This window comes from Schistocerca gregaria, chromosome 2 (assembly GCF_023897955.1).
Source record: "Schistocerca gregaria isolate iqSchGreg1 chromosome 2, iqSchGreg1.2, whole genome shotgun sequence".
NCBI classification, from domain to species: Eukaryota; Metazoa; Arthropoda; class Insecta; order Orthoptera; family Acrididae; genus Schistocerca; species Schistocerca gregaria.
The window spans coordinates 167,300,672-167,323,747 of NC_064921.1; the positions used below are offsets into that span (position 1 = coordinate 167,300,672).

Consider the following 23,076-nt stretch of genomic DNA (forward strand, 5'->3'; position numbering starts at 1 on the left):
TATACTACTGTCATTAAACCAGAATGCCTTTCTGCATTAAAATGCCTTTCCTTAAATCTAGCCGGCCGGAGTGACCGTGCGGTTCTAGGCGCTACAGTCTGGAACCGAGCGACTGCTACGGTCGCAGGTTCGAATTCTGCCTCGGGTATGGATTTGTGTGATGTCCTTAGGTTAGTTAGATTTAATTAGTTCTGAGTTCTAGGCGACTGATGACCTCAGACGTTAAGTCGCATAGTGCTCAGAGCCATTTTTTGAGCCTTAAATCTAGCCAAACAATCAGGTGGAATAGAAAAGAACGACAGGAAAGTAATCAGGAAAACATTGGAACCAAAATATGAGAATGGGAAATGGAAATAAATTTATGAAGAAACAGTGCAATAGAGCAAACATTAGACACGACGATTAACAGGAGAGTTCCACTGTATCAGTACCTAAAAACGCTCGATGAAAGCAAAATAACAGAAACAGCTTTTAAGTTCTTTAAAAGAAACCCAAAAACATCAATGACGTGGATAAAAGAAGTTAAAGCAGACCTGAGGGAAATGTAAACAATGGATGCAGAAACTGGAGAAAGATAAAGGTTCAGAGTAAAAGTAAGAGATTTCAAAGGCCTCCAGGAGAAAACAAAAATAAAACAGATGCAAAATGGCAGAAAAAAAGATGAGAAAAATGTAGGGAAAAAATGAAACATTACTGGACAGAAATGAAGAAGGGAAGAAAGAATACCTAAGTTAATTCATGTGGCCCTTAGTAGGCCAAACCAATAAAAAAAGTTTATTCGTGCAACAAACATTACGGAAAAATTCTGATTTCAACAAGAAAGGAACGCTCCGACAAAAGCAAAAAAGAAAGAAAAGAAAACACTTTCTACGTCTGCAAAACTATTGCAAACATATTAGCAGGCTACAAATACTATGGCGCTTCGTATCCAGTCCTGTTTCAAATTACCACAATCTCCCCAACTATTTTAGTACCTAACATGGTCTTAACTCTATATTAGTACTTATCAACACCATTATCTGATATTTGTGTTCTTGGTACAAATTTTTTTTTCATAAATAATTTTTTCTCCTATCTACTCGTAAATAACCAGTGGCATCTAACTCCAAAGTCTCTGACAATCAACCGGGTGCCGCGCAGGTTGTCACAAAATTTTCTCGGACAGAACTTTTTCTCTGAGAAGTTGATGCCATGGTTAAAATGCAGAAGTATAGTCAAGCATACATATTACGAGATATACTAATGATAGGAACGGAAACTGTGAACAATGCTGTTTCAAAATTTAAAAAATCATTCATTGTGACAAATTATAGCAATGTGCACTAGTGTACGATTGTCATTTCATGAATAACGCACATAAATTTTTATTTATTTCCATCATCATTTTTGGAAGTCATCTCATTCCATACCTTCAATATAGTGTCCCTGCGCTTTCAATGACCGCTTTTTATAACACTTTGCACAAATATAAGGATTAGATGCCTTTACGTTAAGAAGGTAAACATGTATGAGTGAAATCACAGTTTAATCTCAGTTTAATTAAACAACGATTATATGAGATAACCAATGTTTAATTAAACAATAACAAAATAAACATTCATTATATCACTCTGATGACGCGTACAAATATTACCCAACAATAATGACATTCTCTAAGCATGTGATCACAGCCAACCACTTATTCTATTGCTAATTATACCTCGAAGACAACTGTCTCGTTGTGGAACTGTGCCACTAGCTCGGAATTTTCTTGCACGCATCGTACATTGTTTTTCGCCTAGCTTGCTTTTTATTCTGTACTACTGCTGCTCACTTGCCAGTGTGTTAGATGATGCAATAAAGAAGGAATAGGTACGGGCTCGCAGTTTTTGAGCAAATTTGTAACGATACAAGACAACGTTATTTGTGGTTGGCGCACTTTATACATAGGCGTGCACGCTCGTGAGTTAACCACTTACTTGACTGCTAATACTACTGTTAGCACTATCGATTCCATGAATAAAATCAGCACACTTGTGATTTTGTTCATTTATTGCAGTACATCTAAACTGAGAAAGTTGTTTCCGCTATTTCCTCAAACTACCCCGGTCAACAGCCATTGTAACGTCCAGATTTCAGTAATCACTTGCACCAACACGGTCTGAAGTCTTGAAAATCGTCCGTTCAGTGGTCGCCGACCCCAGCGTCTTTTTTCCATCGGCACTAATGCTATTTTGCTGGGATGGCAGCATGCTGAAGCTTGGTTGAATTCCTCGTGAAGACCTCCTTCGTCTTTCTGGCTGCAACGGCTGCAGTATCGACCAAAATTCGCAAATCGACTCTTTCCTCAGCGCTGTTTTGGGATCGAGCTTTCTTAATGTCTGACTACCATTACCTCCTGTATTTTCATTGAGCGCACAGTCCCGCAGCGTTTGTTCACGACTGACCACATTGCCCCCTGTGCGACTGTTATTCATGCATATTATGTAACAAGCGAGTCATGACCGGTCAGGTTAACACCATTCCGCACGGCAATCTCGATTTCAGTCTGTCGCGGACGTTGGGATGTTGGGAAGAAATGAGTTGATATGTTGTCGTGCCTGTGCCTACAATGTCCCATTTATTTTGCTACAGGCGTAACAGGCTATCTTGTACCAATCTTTGTGTCTTGACTTCAGTTCCAAGTCGTTTTTAAAGCAATACAGCGCTCCTCTCTTCCTGATTTCTTGGTCCGATGGGCACATTCCCAGCATTACTGATAGGACCTCGTTAACCTCAATAGCACTCCTCTTTGAGCTTTTCTAATGGTTTGACAAGCTGGAATCTATATGTGTCCAAACACTCGCGTCATATCGTACAACTGATTTTAAGGTATCTAAATTAGTAGTAACTCTGTTTTCAAGGCAAGTTGAAATTTTCAGTGGTTATAATTCGGTGCATCATATTCAAAGCATTCTGCATGCGTGATCTCTATCATGTATGAAATTATGTCGTCCAGGAGTGTCTTTAGATATCTCTTTAGTATGATTCTTCTAATCGTTGCACCATATAATTTTAATGCTAAAGGCTCCGAACCGGTAGACAAGTACGGTGTTCTAATAACAATGCAATTTTCTTTCACAATGATAATGTGACCAACTGTGATCACCAAATAGATTTCAAGCTTCCTAACAGACGAAGATATAAACCTGATGGGAAGTCAATCTTAGCACCTTAGCTTCATCTAGTGTCCCTGTTACCAAATGAACCATCTATGCATGCTTGACGACCCTATTCGTATCGAATTTCTCAGTTGATCTCTGCTATTATATTATATTCTTGGGGAACTCTTGTCTCGTCTGTTGGATTAATAAGCCAGTAAGGAAGCTTATGGTGAAGAATGACATAGCTACAGCTTTTAGCTTGTTCACCAAACGACATACTCTTTCTGTATTGCGGTGTAATGAAATATACCAGAAATATTAAAATGGTTTGTCAGACCTAGACGTGCATCCATCCCCTTCTTTGTCACTAGCAGTGATCTAATCAAGGTTCTAGTTAGTCTCACGATCCGAGTTAACGTCCCAACATGTGCCAGTACTCCTATCTTAGCTGGAGCTACAACGTAGAATATTGTAAACAGTTCTTTGGATGTAGGAAAGCCAATCTTGTCATCCTCAGATGTAGTGGTCCATCAATATAAGTAAGGAACGTTACGGAACTATTTCAAAGACCAGATAGCCTAACGTTCTTGATGGAAAATAATTAGATTTGTTTGGAAAACAAGAATACATGTAAGAACCCCGAAAGGTAAAGCTCGTTTAGGGTGAGCTAAAGCCAGGCAATGCGCTGTCTTCAGTTTTGCTCCACACTGAATATTTGTCTTGTGGCATAGAAATATTTTACGACAAAAGAATCCTATTTTTAAATCACATTTCGAATCACAACTTTCTTCCTCTTAAACCACTCTATGTTGTATCTAGAAACTGTCACCTGTCGGCCGAAACAGGTAATTAAGTGTTTGTGCCGAACAATAAACCATCTTGATAAGATATTTCGTAAATGTACATTGCATCACTATTCAATCTCTTCTCGTAGCGCGATGAGATCTCTTCATATTTTACCTTTACATCTTGGCGCAAGGTACTTGCCATTGAACCACTTAAAGTTTTAGGCACAAGAGCCCGGACACGAATCCTTAAGTTTCTCATGTATTCAGGAGAATCATGATGTGATAGTATACTGTACGAGAAATTCAAGATACCACGTCATAATTTATTTAACTACATTCTAGGACGCCAGTGTATTCCTCTTCGCATCGGTAAGGATGCGAGTCGAAGAAGTGAGTGAAGTAAGTGATGTCGAAATAGAAAGGGAAAAGTACTCTCATTTCAGAAGTTACAGTGGTTTCACGGTAAAGGTTGCAGCTGTAAAAATGGGTCAACAGCAATTTATACATTCATAAAAAAGGTTAAATAAAGATTTTCTTTGTTACACGTAGAGGAAAGAAATTTTATTTTGGTGCTAGAAGTTCCACTACAATATACTCGAAATCCTTCACATTTTAGAATATCGAGCGTAAAAACATGAAAACAGAAGAATTTCGCGCCTTTAGCTTCACTTCTAACTACCAGGCAAAACCAGCATTGCCGGGTGTTCATTTTGACAATTTTCTATTAGAAACGAAAACAAAAGTTATCTATGTTTTTGTAGCGAACTATAGAAAAAAATTTCATTTCCACGGATTTATGAAAATACCTTTGATGTTATGAGACAGTTGTTGAAAGAAATATGCACAACATACAAATATATAAGTAGAGCATTGCCTTAGCATCACATTTCAAAAGCTTCTATTATCTTGTTGGCTGAACTACATATCGGCCACGTTTCACTTCCGCGCAAGGCTACATTGCACACAAACAGTTTCAGGAAAGGCTTTCTAATATTTAAATTCAAATTCCATGTTAAGAAATTCCTCTTTTTCAGAGAATCTTTTCTTGCTGCTGCCACCGTGATTTTGATTATCTCTCTAAATCGGCCACGGTCAGTTATTTTGCTGCCCAGACAGAAAAACTATTCAACCACTTATCGTGTTCACTTTTCCTGACCTAATTTTCTTAGAATCATCTGATTTCATTCGACTAGATTCCGTCTCCTTTGTTTTACTTTTGTTGATGTTCACCTTATAACCTCTTTTCGAGACGAACTGCTATAGACAAACCAGAGCTAAATTATATACTGCGATGAATTATGCAATGAAAGAATACGGATGCCGTAATCTAAAATTTACTTCAGATTATTACGAAATTGCCCAAAAAGGTGGTTTAATAAGTGAAAACTATTATCTTCTTCTTCTTCCTCTCAAGGATTACGCTGTTGCCTGTTTCCATTTTTTCAGGGTATTCTAATGCCTGTTTAGCCATTCAGCTTGTTGTTCAGCATCTTCTCAGAAGTTCTGTGACCTGACATTCTCATGAGGCGTTGTCTAATCTTCACGATATATTTGAATTTTTTCATTCATGTTGAAAGTATTTAATTCTGTTCTACTATCTTCATTTCTAATCATGTCTATTCTCATGAAGCCCTTCGTCTTCTCTGCGAAGTAGACTCCCTGTACTGATATTTTGTATTAAACGACTGGTCACCCTGTTTCTTGAGTCGTATTTATAATAATTACCTAAAATTAATTCAGTAACTCAATCTATAAATGTTCTCTCGGTGAAATATATCCGTGTTTTTTTATCATAGGTCTTCGTTTAGCTACAAATTTACGGGCAGGTATTTCAGCGCCTGTCCATAACGACCTCCGCATTGACAGAAAGTTAAAATCTCGACAGAGAGAGACCTCGACATCAATTGGATATTAAACTCACCCATCGCAGACCAACCTTCGTTGATGAAAAGATAAACGACTGAAGGGAACCCATTCCCGTTAACAAGTGTTCTAAATTGTGAAGCTTAAGCTGCAGTCTTCCGAATCTTATTAGCGCCCGCTCGTGGCAGTAATGATCCCTAGAGGGCTAATCTGCCACTTTGCATGCATGATACCTCTTTTTTACGGGCGCTGCGCTGTCCTCTAAATCAACACAGCCGAACAGCGCGCCGGTGGCTAATGCGAGACTAACTCTGCAGGAAACTAATTATCAGAAGTCACTCCATCCCGTGGAAGGTCGGCCGCAGAGTTACAAGCGTGACGATGTGGATTCACGGCTCCGTCTGTGAAGCTGCTATCGACACCCTAAGGACAGAGCCGACTCGCTAATGGAATACGCTCTTGCTCTGGTGCTTCCGTAAGCGGGACGGCGGCAATGGAATGTCGTTCTTACACAATACTCCTGACACTTCACTTCTGGGTATTTCCTGCGGAGTGATGTTTAACTGCACACCGCATAAATCTTCCTTAAGATTCCGTATGTCAAGAGGCTAGGGAGGTACAAGGTCTCCTTGTCACGACGTAGCGATATCTAGCGTCATCACACATACAAATCCTTACCCAGCCGTTCTCGTATTGACGGAAAATTGAATGTGAGGCCCAAAGCATCGGTTCGAGACCCTCTAATGATTCCGCTAATATTTTGCATACCACCAACGGTATGTAAAGGTTGAAACAAAAAGGTCAGAATGCAAAGATGTAGTACCACATGTGCCACAAGGATCAGTGTTGAGTCCATTGCTTTTCTCATTATCCGCTGATGTGCCGATTTTTATCTCCAAACGAAAATATCAGTTCTACGCTCACGATCTTTAGCTACTCCAATCTGTAAGTCCAACAAAACTGTGCATAGCCATCCAGGATGTAAGTGCTGATTTATTTGCCTTATTAGAGTACACACAAAACACGGGTTTGAAATTGAACCCACCTAAAAAGAAAGGTGTCTTATTCACTCATAAAAGACTTACTTTCCCTCAGTCCAGAGAAACTCTTCCACCATTAATCCGAGACGGCACAGAAATAACCTTTCCTTCTTTTGCAAACGACTTGGGGTTAATTCTGGACCATTAATTAGACTGGACTGAACGCACAACTGTGCTCAGTAAGAAAGTGCCTGCGTCACTTAATTCACTATGCAAATATAAGAAAATAGTTTCTCTCGAGCTTGAAAAGAAACGCGTGGAATCACTAACACTCCTCTTACCTGTTTATGACAAACTTATTCTGCAAGTACTTTCGAGAGAGAGCTCACACATGCTGGAACTGGCGATGAATTCTTGTGTGTGATACATTTCTTGCGTTCGCTATTACGACCATATCACTCATGCTTACCAACAATTATCATACCTAAGTGCTGATAAGCCTAGATACTGTCATAACCTAAATTTGTACTATTGTATTTACAATCATTGCACTTTTCTTCAATCCCTACACACTACGAATACTGCTACTACTGTTACCTGAAGAGCAGAATAGATATGCTGGTTATCAACCATGTAAAACCCTCTCTGTGGCATTAGGTAACATGGACATCTTCTAAGAATCATCGAAACCTTTCTTTGAAATGATAAGCTTCAAAATATGAGACAAATTAAATTCATTTCAAACTTCAAGAGACAGTTACTGGTCCACCTTATACCTAAATAGCTATCTATTCCATATGCTTGTCTGGAGCTCACTTTTATCAATACCGCCCCCTCAACACTTTTCTCTCGCCCTTGTCTCAAGAGTTGTCTATTGATGTTCTGCTCCCTCTCACAGCTAATATCACTGTCGTTTCAGTCTCCTTCTATTTCACTATTACTTCCCTTTCTGATGATTCTAAACATAGTTTCAGATATGTTAATCAATATTATTGCTGTTTTTAACTCCCTTTATTATTATTATTATTATTATTATTATTATTATTATTATTACACTGTTGTTATCTGTATTTGTAACTATAATTGTTCCCACATTAATTTCTGAGATGTACTCAATTGAACCAAAGTTATGTATAGAAATTGAGAGTTAATATATTAAGTATTTACGGCAATGAGGCGAAAGTGTGCTGTACCACCAGCTTTGCTCCTCCCGTAAAGTACATCTTCGTCGTTTGACACACAGGATTAGGCGCCTAGTTGTTCAGTTTTCATTAAGTTTGCACCTACCGTTTCCTTGGTCGACCTATGTCTATCCTTCCGTTCAGATTGCAGTCCAGAGTTAGTTTTTCATTTCCCATTCAGTCTCATGATGTTTCCACCTGCATCTGTATCAACTGATTCCTTCTTAAAAACATATACATTTTGGCCATTGCGATTTTTCATCGTTGTGAAGATCTTTGGGCCAAAATTGAATAAATCACAACTGTAATTTTACTCTGTAACGAGCCACCGGAGACTTAGATAATATCCTTGAATAACCTCCCATTGATTTCGGTTCTGTATCATCCTTTATATCATTACAACTCGTATCGCAGCCCACACATTTAAAATATTACATCTATTCAGTTATTTCTTTGTTAACTACCTGATCTTAACCTTATCGAGAATTTACCTTGAAGAGCCATAACATTCATCTTTTGTGATAAATTTTTGAGATTGTATGCTGCAAATTTGCCATTTGGAGAGGAAACATACCTTAGTAATTGTTTCATTCTATAGTATCTTTATCTTATATCGTATACAGGGTGTCCTAAGAGGAATGGCCAGTATTCAGGGATATGAAAAGAACGACAACTTGAACGTTGTTACCGATCATGCCACACAAAACATTAATCGCAAAACCTGTCTGCAAATTGGTTTCCAATGTAGCGCGTGATTTTCCTGCGACCATCGATGTTTAAAATGTTTCAAATTGCTCTGAGCACTACGGGTCTTAATACCTCAGGTCATCAGTCCCCTAGAACTTAGAACTACTTAAACCTAACTAACTTAAGGACCTCACAAACATCCATGCCCGAGGCAGGATTCGAACCTGCGACCGTAGCAGTCGCGCGGTTCGAGACTGAAGCGCCTAGAACCGCTTAGCCACACGGCCGGCCATCGATGTTTATTATGCGTCTTGACCCCATGCAGTATATACGTGGCGTCGTCTGTGAATAGTAATAGCGAAAAGAAAGGACAATTATCACTCTCATAACAAAATTCTTGTGGCATTGTCGTCAACGAGACAGTGATACGTGCTGAAAGCCACCGTGTGCTGGAAGTAGGACATCGCTGCAACCTCCAACAATGTGTTGCTATTCTTCCACAGGTTGTTTGACCACACGTTAAGAAGAAAAATGGGAACTTGGAAACATGTCTCTTTCACGCAATGTGCTCAAAACTCTGGTAAATATTCTATGATCATGAATTCGATGTGTCGGAAAACGCCGACGGTATCCTTTGATTGCAGCAGAAGCACTAGAATCGCAGAAGCCGTGAATAAACACTATATCTGTACATTCCTCAGTACTGTAGATGCATGGCATTTTAGACAGCGTGGGACAAACACAGTTAACAGATGATTTTCTCTGATCCATTCTCAATCCCTCGCACAACTTCACTCATGACACACAAAAGACAAACGCGCGTATATCATACTACATTAATGACAGCCCGAACACAGAAATTGCAAGCAGTGAGGTAGGTTGGGCCACAATAAAACCTCAAAGGAATTGTGTGGGTAAGAAACATGCGTGCGAGCGACTAGCTCGGAAACTAATGTACCTTAAAATATCTCGGAACCATTCGGAATACGGCATACGTCTATATGAAGTTTACTGTTCAAATAAGCGTTTCTGTCACATCCCTGAGTATTGTCCTCCTGTATAGCCACGCGGGATTAGCCAAGAGGTCTGAGGCGCTGCAGTCATGGACTGAGCGGCTGGTCCAGGCGGTGGTACGAGTCCTCCCTCGGGCATGGGTGTGTGTCTTTCTCCTTAGGATAATTTAGGTTAAGTAGTGTGTAACCTTATGGACTGATGACCTTACCAGTTAAGTCCCATAAGATTTCACACACATTTGAACATTTTGTTTGTTTGAATCCTGTATATGCGCTGAAATCGGTGTATTTTGCTTTCTGAAGTTTAGTTTTTGCCTTAGCATACGTCATATTCTCCGCAGTTGATCTTACACAAATTGCATTGGGTGCTCTTCTATGTAAAATCATTCTTATACTCGTTTTATGTTTAGTTTGATTTTTTTTCTGCTGTATGTCTTATACTCTAAATCCAGTTGCTGTAATACGCTATTGACCTTAATTTACATAAATAATAATTTAAAAAATCAGAAAATACCATCCATTCTGATTGTGTTTAGTTCCGTGTGTTGGGCGGAGAAACGAAAATCAGAGAGACGTTTATGCGACCCACGATCGTTGCCTATCAGGGTAATAATTTCTTTGTGCTTAAGTGGCGAGCTGTCAGAAAACACTGGCGCGTGCAATTATAAAAGGATCCTCACTCGGTGTTTTCTCAAAGATGTCAAATATCCCGTACTTCTTGAACGTGAAATCGGTTTTTCACAGTGTTCAGCTACCCTGAGATCCTGGAAGACTCATGAGAAAGATCGCAGGAAAGAGGTTCAAAATATCGAAGAAGTTATGAAAGGAATATGACGCAACCTAATTGACCATAACATGTTACTTCCAATGACAATAACTTCGAGGCACCAAAGACTACATCAGATTGTGAGATGGTTAAGAGAATCTGAATGTGGAATGTTGGTAAGTCTAAATAGCTTCAGGAGACATAGTGGCTAAATCAGCCTCGTCTTTGGGATGATTTTCGACTTTAAAGCAGAGTCTGTGCTATATGGTGAGCTGCTGAGCGAATCCGGATGTGGAATGTTGGTAAGTCTGGATGGCTCGAAGACTTACTGATCCACCCAGCCTCATACTTGAAATGTTTTGGCGTTCTTCAGGTAGCAAACGCTACACCAGATGGTTAAATAGTTGAACTAGATCAGAATGTGGAGTCGTAAGAAGTGTGGATGGTTTGTTGGACTGATCCACCCTTGTATTTGGGTCTTTTAGGGTGATGTAATGTACCAAAGGCTATACCAGCGGCTGAAGATGAACAAGTGGATCTGAATGTGGAGTCTTTCGAAGTCTGGATGGCTTTGGGTGGCTCGCTGATTGATTAGCCTCGTATTTGGGATTTTTGGATGGCCTTATGGTACCAAAGGTTACACCAGATGGTGAATTTGCAGAGACAGATCTTCATGTGAGTATTGTGATGTAGAGACGGCTTGAGGAGGTTTAATTATTGATCCAGCCAGTTAGCTGGGACATTTAGGTGGTCTAAAGGTTCCAAAGACTACACCAAATACTGAAATTGTTGAAGTGGACCTGGATGTGCAATATCTGGTAGCCTTGATGGCTTTGGTGAGGGGTAGGGGCAGAATTTAATGATTTATTCTGTCTAGTATTTAAGATGGTTTTGTTTTCTTAAGTTACCGAAGCCTAACCATATTGTGATGTCGCTGACATGTATCTGGCTCTGGAATTTTGGGAAATTTGGATGGTTTGGGAGATTGACTCATTTACTCGCCTTCTTATTTGTGATATTACATAGGTATGTTGGTTTTGCAGGTGGACAGCGCAGGCAACAAGGCCGGCTATGTGGTGGAGGGTCGCGGCTTCCGCAAGTACCGCGTCGAGGAACGAACCCCGGACGGCTTCATCGTGGGCGAGTACGGCGTCGTCAACAGCGAGGGCGACCCCCTGAGGGCGGTGCGCTACACGGCCGACGGCACCGCCCCTACCAAGCTCATCGACCAGGCGCTTAGCCACTTCCTCTCCCTCTGACGTCACTGCCCGCTCGACGCCTCACCCACCGCTACCTACCGACTCTGCGACTGATCCACGATGCGCATGTGCCAGCAGTCAGCTCCCCGGACCTGCTGGTTGTGATCTGTGTTTTTAGGTTCGATAAGAAAGCCACTGTAAAATTGTTGTCAATACACGTTGCTATTCTCAAAAGGAGTTTCAATACAGAGATTAAAAGACCAGTAGTCCTATTTAAGTCATATGCATGCTAAAGCATAAAGGGCTGGAAATACATTCACAAGTGGGGAAAATGACATACACTAATATCTTTGTTACTAGGCTTACGTCACAACAATATACTGCATGTAGCAGTCACAGTGTGCTACGAAACAGAAGCTCTGCAATTCAGCTCACGCCGAAACAAGACGTCTCCTTTCCCCACTGCAGCTGATCTCTTCACAATAGATATAAAATCATCTTTAAGACGCAACATAATTTAGCCTAAGAGGCTATGTCCCCAGGTAACGAATTACCGTACCACAAAATTTGAAACTAAATATATATCCCTCCGTTTTGTATTCAAAACACGGACGCAGCAGTCGAAAGGAAAGATAAGGCAATGTGTCGTGGGATGATCAGAATTCGATATAACATTATGCACGTCGCTCAACGGTCAAGAAAAGCAAATGAAACAGCTGGGACGCTACGCTGCCGTTAACCTAGAAGGACTAACTGCCGGATTTGTAGAGATCACGCTGGATTTGCGTTTTGCATGTCATATAGCCTTCGTGTCGTTTACGTACGAGACGAGATTCTAGTTCCTCCCCTCGGAGATGCCATACCGCCTTTGCAGCATCGCTGCGGTTTCGATGAAACATTAACTACCTGGTTTAAAGATTTCGTGCTTCCGTCACAATTCTGAAGCGCATATTTTATAAATATGCACTCGGTATACTAAATAACGTTTCAGACATTTCCGATGTTGAATCTGTACGTAGTGTCGCCAAAGATCTTAAGCGGCAACCGCTTGTATCCGCTGCTTGTATAAAATGCGCTTTGCATGTGCTACCTCTAGTAGAGTGACAGGAAACGCGGATCCAGTGGTCATCTCATTTACTAGTGAGGCTGACGCAGTTGGGTCTGGGTCTTCGCAGAACTTGCAAAGTTTGTCTAAGCTGGCTCTCTTTGTCATAGTGGCTAAAGAGCGAGGCTTCAGCTACAGTGCTGAGAATTTGTTCGAAGAGGTTACTTTTTACTAACGCAAGTATAAATTTAATTTATCTTTCTTCGCTTTGATACCGAAGATAAACTTCCTATTGCTTCCATGTTACAGGACGGGCACATAAACTGCCCTCAAAAAGTGTTTCATGTACCTTAAGACAGCCAACCCACCTGGGGCGGATGATGTAAGGTTAGTTGCCTAGCTTAAGGTGCTTGAAATATTTTCCAGGTCACTTTTATTTTGCCCACCTGTAGTTACATCTTAATGCAATATCTTTGCTGAGAATCGTCATTACGAGATTCCATGGTATATGCGTTAGTCTTGCTTGCTTTCTATGTTTTTTGTCTTGCAGTCTTGTGTCAATCTTTTGATCTCCCAGTGCTTCTTACCCAGCGCCCTCAAAAATATTCCCATTTCTGCGATTTAGGTTCTAGTAGATAATGACAGATTGTGAGTTACTTCTTATTTCCGAGCCAAGAGCATGCTTGATGCAGTTCACACTCATTTATGACAAAAACTTCTTTGGTTTAAACAAACGCTCACAGTATTCTAGTCACAACTTCTGAACAGAACTTTTGGCAGCTGCTCAACAATAAGTACGTTCTTTCAAGTATCAAACTCGCTTACTCTAAGTACACTAGGAAAAACCCTGGGAGGTTTCCCCAGTACAGTCAACCCTAACTGTTCCTCCGATTATTTCATTTCAACTAGGTTCCCTTTTTATAACGTCACTAAGTTAATATTAAAAATAGTCCACAATTTTTTTTTCGTTCAGGCACAATTTTTTGCCAATAACTTCTAAAGAATATGTGCAGTGCAGCACAGTCATCCCAACGTCAGTTTTTCATCACTATGTATCACTTAACAGTGTTTATTCCGTCGCTATTGACCTCAATCTCTATTATCATTATTACTACAAATCAGTTACAAGCCGTATGCTTTCTTTGCTGCTGATTTAACAACTTGTCTCTTTTTGCAATAGCCAGTCCTACTAGCAATTTTAAAAAATTTCAGGTCTTTTCAACATTTTCTGAAATCTGATTCTAGGCTATTCTGGTAGTCTAATTCTTCTGCTACAATCTATGAATTTGTCTTCTTTCCAATACAATTAACAGTATTACCTTTTATCTTTGCTGCCGTGGCAAGTCCTTCAAATAGCTAATACAACTGTAAATTTTTCGAGATTCGCCCTCCTCTACGTTCACTGCTGCAAAACTATTGTATTTTCCTTTCAAGATCCCAATCATTTATTCGTTTTTTTTGTTAGAGTCAAGGCTTCAATTGCATAATTTAAAATGATAATTAAAAAATAGTTGCAGATTAATATTTCTATTATTTCTAGAGATTTTTCTACTCTTTAGGACATTTTTCAAGCTAGAACAAGCGTTATTTGTGCTTAGTAATCCAATTTCAATTTCATCTTTGATGTTACTTGTTCTATTGAAGAAGGCTTCTAGATATTTAAATTCGTTAACTTTTTCAATAATTTCAATTTCGACTTTGAAATTACTGTTATCTTTGGGAGTACTTGTGAGCACAATTTTTTTTCTGCTGACATATCACGATGTTAATGATACACTACTAAATCAAAATTCCTATTCTTCCTTCCAGTTTAGAATTATTTTCTCGGCATCTCGTCTTTAACGTTGTACTTACGCAACAGGTTATAAATAAATTCTGCTCGAAACATACAACAGTCGATATCGCGGAATGCTATATACCATTTACTTGTTTTTCAAAATAATTTATTGTGCTGTATCTATACATTTTCCTACGCTGTTTCATCATTGTATGATCTTAGACGGTTATACGTGTGGCGAGTTCGAGAGCCTGGCCGCGGATTCGATCCTAAGCAGCGTGGCGTCCCAGGTAGGCTAGCACAGCCTGCGCGATGACTGCCCGTCCAGGATCTGGGCACACCTGGACGGCTGGGCCGAATTTGGGCCCTGGCAGCACTTGTCGCGTCGGCAAGGTGTGCACTGGTTTAGCTTTCCCCTCTAACTCTGACATGGCACTAATCTACGGAACATGAAATACCGCCGAACTCACCTCATAGGCAGATGTTATTCTTCCACCTAAGATACAGTTAACAGTTCTTGCATACCATTTGGCAGGTTGCACATATAAACAGTCAAACGCCTCAAGGTCGATCAATGTGTTTAACAAATGTCGCTATTCAATTCACAGTGATTCTATGACTCTGTGGTGTAGATATCGTCTAATCTACATCAAAGGTGCTTGAAAGAGCGAACTAACGGTCGTATACAATAAAACCACATTTCAACAATATCGCAACAATGTGCCTATAATATTAATGACAATACAAAAGCAAGATTGCTAACAAACATTGATGTCTGTGATATATAAACTCTGTAATATGAAATGGACTTTGAACTGTGCTCATAAGCTAGTCTGAGACCAGTGATAATACTTTTTCCTTTGTTTTTTGTTTCTTCAGACTTTTTTTGTAATTTAGTTATGAAAGTATCGTTATTCTTTATTTCAGTTCCAATACTAGTGCTTACAGATCTTCTGGACAGTTATCTCCGCTTTTATTCTATGGAAACTTGTTCCAAGTGACCAAAAACTGGATCGGTGAGAAAGTGGAGGTCTTAACAAACGATTTTGTATCATTGTTCGTCGACTAATGCATTGTGATCGCCGATGTCAGTACACCGTTCATAGCTTCTTGCCAATGTAATTAAAAATGTACCATTAAAACTTATACTGCAAATAAACGTCTCGCTGTTTTTTATAATTATTCTCTGTGATTTCAATTGTGTTCATTAATGCTCCTTTTAATCACCATGGAAATGTTACGATATATTTTCGAAACAAAAAGATTCACTCAATGTAAATTACTGATCGTACTTATAACCAAAACACAAATACTTTATAGTTTTTGTTCTGTAAAAAAAGGAATATGGCTACAGAAAATTTTGCTGTTCTCGACAGTGCAAGAAAAACTAACAAACTGTAGAGAGTATGTGAATTAAGAAAGACTTCAGGATTTACCAACGCCTATGCTAAAAGCGACATTATTCGGAATGCTGTGTCAACCAGCAGTGTAAGGCTAAGTGGTGCAACGTCTTAAAATGAGCTAAGCCTTCTTCTTGAAGTTTTGGCTTTGCTATCGTTGAGACTGTCGGTGCAATACTATCTATTTCATACACAGTTGTATAAAAAAGAGCAGAATTGTAAGCGAATTTAATTAACACTGGACAAAGAACGTTGAAATTGAAAAACACAGAAGTCCAAGTAAATGTAGACATACTTTAAGGTAGCCATTACACATTTTTCAAAGTTGGGTGGAATTGTTGGTATAATATGCAGAGCAGTATAATAAAAACTAACGCTGATTCTTACAATGATGAAAGAATGAATGCAGTTTTTCTTTTGTTGTAATGTGTAATCACTTCCCTTCCGTGCAACCATTTTCTCTATATTTTTGGGGTATTGTAATAAGAACGTTAAGTATAATTGTAGTACTAAATTCTGCTTTAGTCGCAGTTCTCATACAAGGATGTTTGCCATCCTTAATTTGCCAAATATAATGAAATGCGTAAATTACTGAATATTTCCAACTGGAATGTCGTAATACATAATTCGTACATTTCACTGTAATATTACAAAATTTATTAAATTAAACTATAAAATTATGGGGCTAGTTGTGTGTGTAACTCATAGCAAGCAAATGCTAGTATTGTTCTCTGTATAAGGAATTATTTTACACATGGATACGAAACACTATAGGCATGCCACTGGATTTGATACTGGATACATATATTTCTTTTGATGTGTAAATGGTCCCAAATCGTCTGCTGATAAACGGAAAACAATAATTTTGGTTCACAATTAATTTTACCTTAGAGGAACTGAAAGGCATGATCATTAAAATTATATCTTCATCTCTATAAACACAATGTCACTTGATATTGACTCATCACAAAGTGTGCAACTGCAGAAATAGCACGAAAGTGCAGAAAAAATAAACAGAATTAGAGAATGTCATTCTGAGTTGCTTTTGCGCTTGTATTGAGTTTAGTTTTTAGTAATTAATGTGTCTGGATGTTAACTTACTGTGTAAACTTTTATTCATTAATGGTGTGCTGAATATTAGCCAGTAGTCAACTCCCTAGAGAGACATAAAGTATATACTACACAAGAAAATTTACTTTAAACAACTGTTCGAAAAACACTGTCTCACAATAGATTTATTTCCTCAAGTAGTGTTACTTTAACAACAAGTCATATCATTAAAACATTAGCTTTCATAAACAGATCTCTAGAAAAAGATATGACCAGCTTTGTTAATGGTCTGTCTCTATAGCTAAGTGGTTATTGCATGCTGGTACTGACAGTAGTTCTTCCATGGTGGAAGAACTATAACTAGATTGATGGAGCCTTGGGAGGACGAGTGATGACCGCTTTAGCAAGAAGGAGATAATAGACAATAATGATAATTTTAAAAATAAAGCAAAATTACTTGACAGATATATTTATTTTGTAAACGAATTTTTAAACATAAAATGTTAATGAATGGTAGTGTTTGCATGTTTTAATGTATGAACTTATACTTCTGAAAAGAGTAATGCAAATATCAGTAAAATCAAACACAGTTGCGTCATCAACTTCACTGCATGGTATTCAAAACATGATTGAAAAAAATTGTACACAGTTAAAAAATATGTAAGTCATCATCCCAAACAACAAACCCAAAAGTCTGTTATCTAATAACACTTATTAGCAAATTATACAGATCAATGGCAATAAACAGCCTAAAATAATAATCAGTCATCAGTGGGTAACTAATGAACAGAAGATGACAAAAGTAATACAGAAAATTTGAAGTAGTTGTTATATTCAGCAAAAAAGGGTGTGAACAGAGAAAAAGTAAACCATTCATTTTTAAAATTCTTTGCCATATTGAGACAGATAGGCTTTGTCTGGATTTTAGAAAAGTGACTTTTAGTTTCATAGTGCAAAGAGTATTATGCCAACAATAATTAAAACATGCCAACAGAAACCAAAAAACAGCAGCCATGTATTAACAAGAACACAAACTGCAACCATTACATCTTCAATTGTTAGCTTACCAACCTGTTTTGGGGCTTGTGAGTCTTGTAGACTTTCTTATTAGTGATACCACTGCTGTTGATATTACATGCCTTACGCAGTTTTTAAATGATTGTATTGGCACAATTGAGTTCAGTTTTCACTTCATTCATATTTATTATTCATGAACAGTATCGATGGTCAGTTTATTTTAAATAAATAATGTATTTTTTTATAACAAAGGTCAGTAACCTATAGGGGTTGTAAGGAGAATACCAACAGTTCACAAGTGCCCATTCATAGCTACACAGATGGCTAACTAACAAGAAGGGAACAAGGCCCTAACTCGATAAAAACTTCACTAAATTACTCTTATTGGCTGACATAGCGACTTTACATGATGACAACAGTAGTAGCTTTGTTCTTTGAGTACCAGCTGCTGACTGACTGTAGTTTTGTGGCTCTGCCTATTTAAACATGTGATTAGGACAGATTGTACAAAATGTATATATATATATATATATATATATATATATATATATATATATATATATATATATATATATATATACATAGAAAGCTATTATATGTTAGAAAATAAAATTTAGATAAAATATTTAGTTCTACTGTTGTATAGATGTCCTTAAATTGGTTCAGTTAATTGGTCTCTCATGGGGCAAAAGTTTTAGTGACCACTGGGAACTACGAAAGTCTACCAAGAATTCATGAAAACTTTAATTTTCTAGCTGACATATTTTACAAACTAACGCTTTATTCTATGAAAGCTATGTATGGAATCAGAAAATTAATGGTTGCGAGACAACAACACTGAAATTTTGAAAGGATTACATTCTATAATTCTGACATTCTATTGTAGGTACTGACACTTTTGAATTAAGATAACTTTTGAATTATACAGCCTTCATAAAAGACAAGACATTTCTTAGAAAGACTTGAGCTAAGGATTTCATATAAGATATATATTAATCCTATCACAAAATGTCATCATCACTACGGAAATTTGAAATAAAGACAGTTTTATTGTATCATAAATTTAGAATACTTCTACCTGAAATACCTACATTGTTGGTAGCAGCAGAAACAAATCATATACTAAATGATAAAGGTTTAAAAGAATAAATGTTTTGTAACAATTTTGAGACTTCATATTTTCAAACTTTATATTCAATGGATGGAATACAAAATAAGAAAAAAATGGGTAGTGAGATTACAACAAGTGTAAGTATTCCACCTTGCTGAAATTTCAACCTCAACTCAGACTCTAGTGGTAGTGAAGTGGAAGATATGAATGAAGTTGATGTAAAACTAAAAACTCTCATCTTAGATAAAGGCAAGGTATCTTAGTAAAGTGTAGCTCCTGAAAGTGATTTCAAATCCTTAAGAGTACATTAAAGACTATTGGGCACTGAAATGTCCTTCAGAGGTGTAATATTTCAGTCAGCTTCTAAACTGCCTACAAACAAACAATGGTTTGGAATGTTCAGCATGAATGAAAGGTATTGGAGATGATGAAAGAAGGAGCGTCTTTTTTTAAAATAGTTATTTGTCGTTTTGATTAAACTTTGTTTGGGAACTACTCTAGGATTGCAGTTATTGGGGGGGTGATAATTGACCTCTTGGGTCACTTAGAGTTGTATTCATGGCTGCTTCAGTTAGATTTGTAGGCCAAAGCGCCCATTACAAATTAATAAGAATTCAGTCAACAGAGTGGACACATTCATCTGCAGTTGATTTTTATTACACACTGGGGCTACAAAGATGAAAACAATCTACTTCAAGATAAGCATGTGAGCGACTGGAAGGCTGATGTACATGTGATTAAGAAATGTATTACATTTCTCCATAGTCATTTACTCTCTCTCTGTCTCTCTCTCTCTCTCTCTCTCTCTCTGTCTCTCGCTCTCTTGCTCTCTCAGTTTCAGTATGCTTCCAGTTTGAGGTATTCTCAAATAAATTCTGACAGCTACAAATAAATCCAACATACATGTTGGTATTCAATCAACTCATCACGTGCTAAGCATTATGTCTGCCTCTAATGGCAGGGAGTCTCAAATTTCTGTCTCCAAGAAATTTCAGAAATGGAAAACTAACAAGAATTTTTACCATGTACAGATATTTATTTTATTTTGCACATTATAACTATCCATGTGAAAAATGCAGAGTTATTCTGGCAATCAATATAGGAAAACATGTTGAAGTTAACAGTCAAATGATAGTATGCTGTGCTCAAAGAAAAACTCGCCAAGATATCTGAACATTACAGTTCACAAATTTACATACACTCATTATCACACTTGTAATGCGTTGTAGATACTTCAACGTTCTATAGCAAAACAAATGTACTGGCAGAGGTAGTATCAAGAAAAGGGCATTATCCTGAGTTCACACAACCATCCAAAATTAAATTAAGATGTCAGTATTTCTTTACACATATGTATATTTCTTTCTAAAGGGGTTGGGACCTAGTTCCTCATAAACCATATGCTGTAGCACCAAATATACAAACAGATCGTAGAAACCTTGAAAGAAAACAGCAGAAATATGGAAAAATGAATTCCTATGACTAATTGAAAGCATGAAAGGCATTTTACGTTTACATGAAACCAAGAAAATGAAAGACTACTACATGTGGTAGTGAATGTGGTTGAAATCCATATGCCACCATATTACAAATACAAGTAGTAAAATTTAAATTGTGTTCTTGCAGAAAATATATGACAAAATGCCACTGTTCATATTCACTTGACGAAGTTTGTTTGTCATCAGATCAATACAAAAAGGAGAAGGAATAAACTCCACAATTAAATCATTTAAGAACTAGGATAGCATAATATTGATGCCACAAACGGTTTTATAGTTTCCTGTTAAGATCCCAAATTTGCAACACACACTTCAACTCATGAGATATGGAGAAAAATCACAATTAGCACAAGAATACTTGCATCAAGAAAAAGTCCAGTAATTCCTATCGCTGATTACAAACAGCAGGAAACCTAGCCGATCTGACACTAAGTAAATAGGTACAGGAATCACATTACATTTAAATGAAATCAGACACACAGAAGTAAAAATTATTATGGTGGAATGTAAAAATGAATATCAGTACACAGTCATAAATTAACAAGCAACGGTGTAAGATGCACCTTGAAGGCCAGAGGCTGAATATGCACATCTCATGAGAATGACTCGATGAATATAGGTTTGTGTTTCACACAAAAAGACTTGTTACATAGTAATAAGATATAGCATTGGTTCAATTACAGAAGAAAATAGGATGATATTAGGTTTCATGTGCACCCCCAAGTCTTGATAATACACTTCACTAAAGACAAAGCAAAAAGACGCCTGGATAAATGAGAGAAAGAAAAATCATTCACATGTTTGACCACTAATCACATAACATTGGTGGCATTCTCATATTTGATGTCTTTACCTATGCTGAAGTGAGCCGTCCTGAGAATATATAACAACACACACACACACACACACACACACACACACACACATATATATATATATATATATATATATATATATATATATATATATATATGTGTGTGTGTGTGTGTGTGTGTGTGTGTGTGTGTGTGTGTGTGTGTGCGTGTGTGTGTGTGTGTGTGTGTGTGTGTGTGTGTGTGTGAGGGAGAGAGAAGTTGTATGTGTGTGTACGGTAGTGATAATTGTTGAGGTTTTTATGGTGTTGCCTAGGACGATGGTAGATGAGCTTGTGGACCTCACAGCACCTGGAAAACGTCTGAGGCTAGAAAAGCTAAATAACAGTCATTCTTATGGCTTGGATTGCCATTGGGTGGATTACCAGTAGGTGGGCAGTCCCTCTTTTTATGATTTGGATTACCGCCAAACAATCCTAGTGCGTACTAAGACCTAATGCTCATGTTCTGCATGCGACAGTATATGCAGTGCTGTGGTGCAATGTGTTGGTTTTCAAACACTCTGCATTCAGAAGGGGTGCGTCTCTGCCGCTGTCAAGCCACCAGGACGTCGACCCTCATGAATCGTGATATCACACGAGTTGGAGTGGTTGCTCATCTGGGTAACATTAAGTTCAGCAAGCCTGACAATCAGCATACTTTCAGCACACTCACTTCAGAGCACAGTGGTACAGCATTCACTGCACTCTGTATGTAGTGGCGCTCGACTATGCACACAGTGTAGAACTGTTCAGGCTGCAAAGACTGTATTCTCTATTCCTACCTGTTATCTCCTCATGGCCAGGACTGAGGGAGGCTTGCTCATTGCCTTATTCCAAACGGGGTTTTCTTTCCCCATCATGTATGAACAAATATCTCCAGCTGACGCATACAAACATATATTTCAAACAGAGAATTCACATAACATTAACAGTTTACAAATAACTGAACACATACTTATCTATTTCACTAGATTGTAAAACGTTACAATCCGGAAATGCCTGTAACCCCATTAGGTTGGAAAATGTGCAATACTTACAGTATTCTACACACAGGTGCATCATACATTTCCACATTAGTACTGACTAAAGAGTAAAATTTTAAAATCCTTAAACCATCATACAAATGTATTTTACTCATTAACAATACGTATAATAACTATCTGACATTTAATGCTTTTCCATGTGGTACATTCTGGTGCTGATAAGTGATAACACAAAGAGATTTCAATGATTACTTCGCTATATGACACTGATGAAATGTACTGGGGCACATATGAGGAAATGGAACAGGTACTGTTTTCATCTCATCAGCTTTTCCCCCCTAGCTACTTAATTATTCCAACTCTGCTTTTCGATATACATCTCCAGCTACATTCTGTTGAAATACTGTCATATAGAAGGACTATCAAGACACATTCTATCGTTAAATGGTTAGTTTCTACGCTGTACTACTCCTTACAACTTGAATAATTAGTCAATTTCTGCAATTCCACATTTCCACTTACCTGTAACTATATTAACTCTCTCCTCAGGATCGATGGGAATCATTTTCATCGAGTATCTCATAATAAATGGACCTATAACATGGAAAAGAGACATTGGCATGTGGGAACACTACATAATTTTTCACATGGATATGGAAAATCTCGCACAAAGTGGTTACATTACTTTGAATAACCGCTTGCCTCTTATCAGCCACATGAGTTACACATCTTCTCACCATTT

The 23,076-nt window shown here is 38.0% G+C and overlaps 1 protein-coding gene across 1 annotated transcript in view; it reads left to right on the forward strand.

Moving 5' to 3' along the window:
• LOC126336598 (putative uncharacterized protein DDB_G0271606) overlaps positions 1-15,603 on the forward strand; it is a 486,990-nt gene extending 471,387 nt beyond the window's left edge. Inside the window, exon 3 of the mRNA XM_050000463.1 lies at positions 11,444-15,603. Coding sequence (XP_049856420.1) covers positions 11,444-11,659 — 216 coding nt within the window. The 3' untranslated portion in view covers positions 11,660-15,603. The remainder of the gene's footprint in view (positions 1-11,443) is intronic.
• Positions 15,604-23,076: the final 7,473 nt, after the last annotated feature.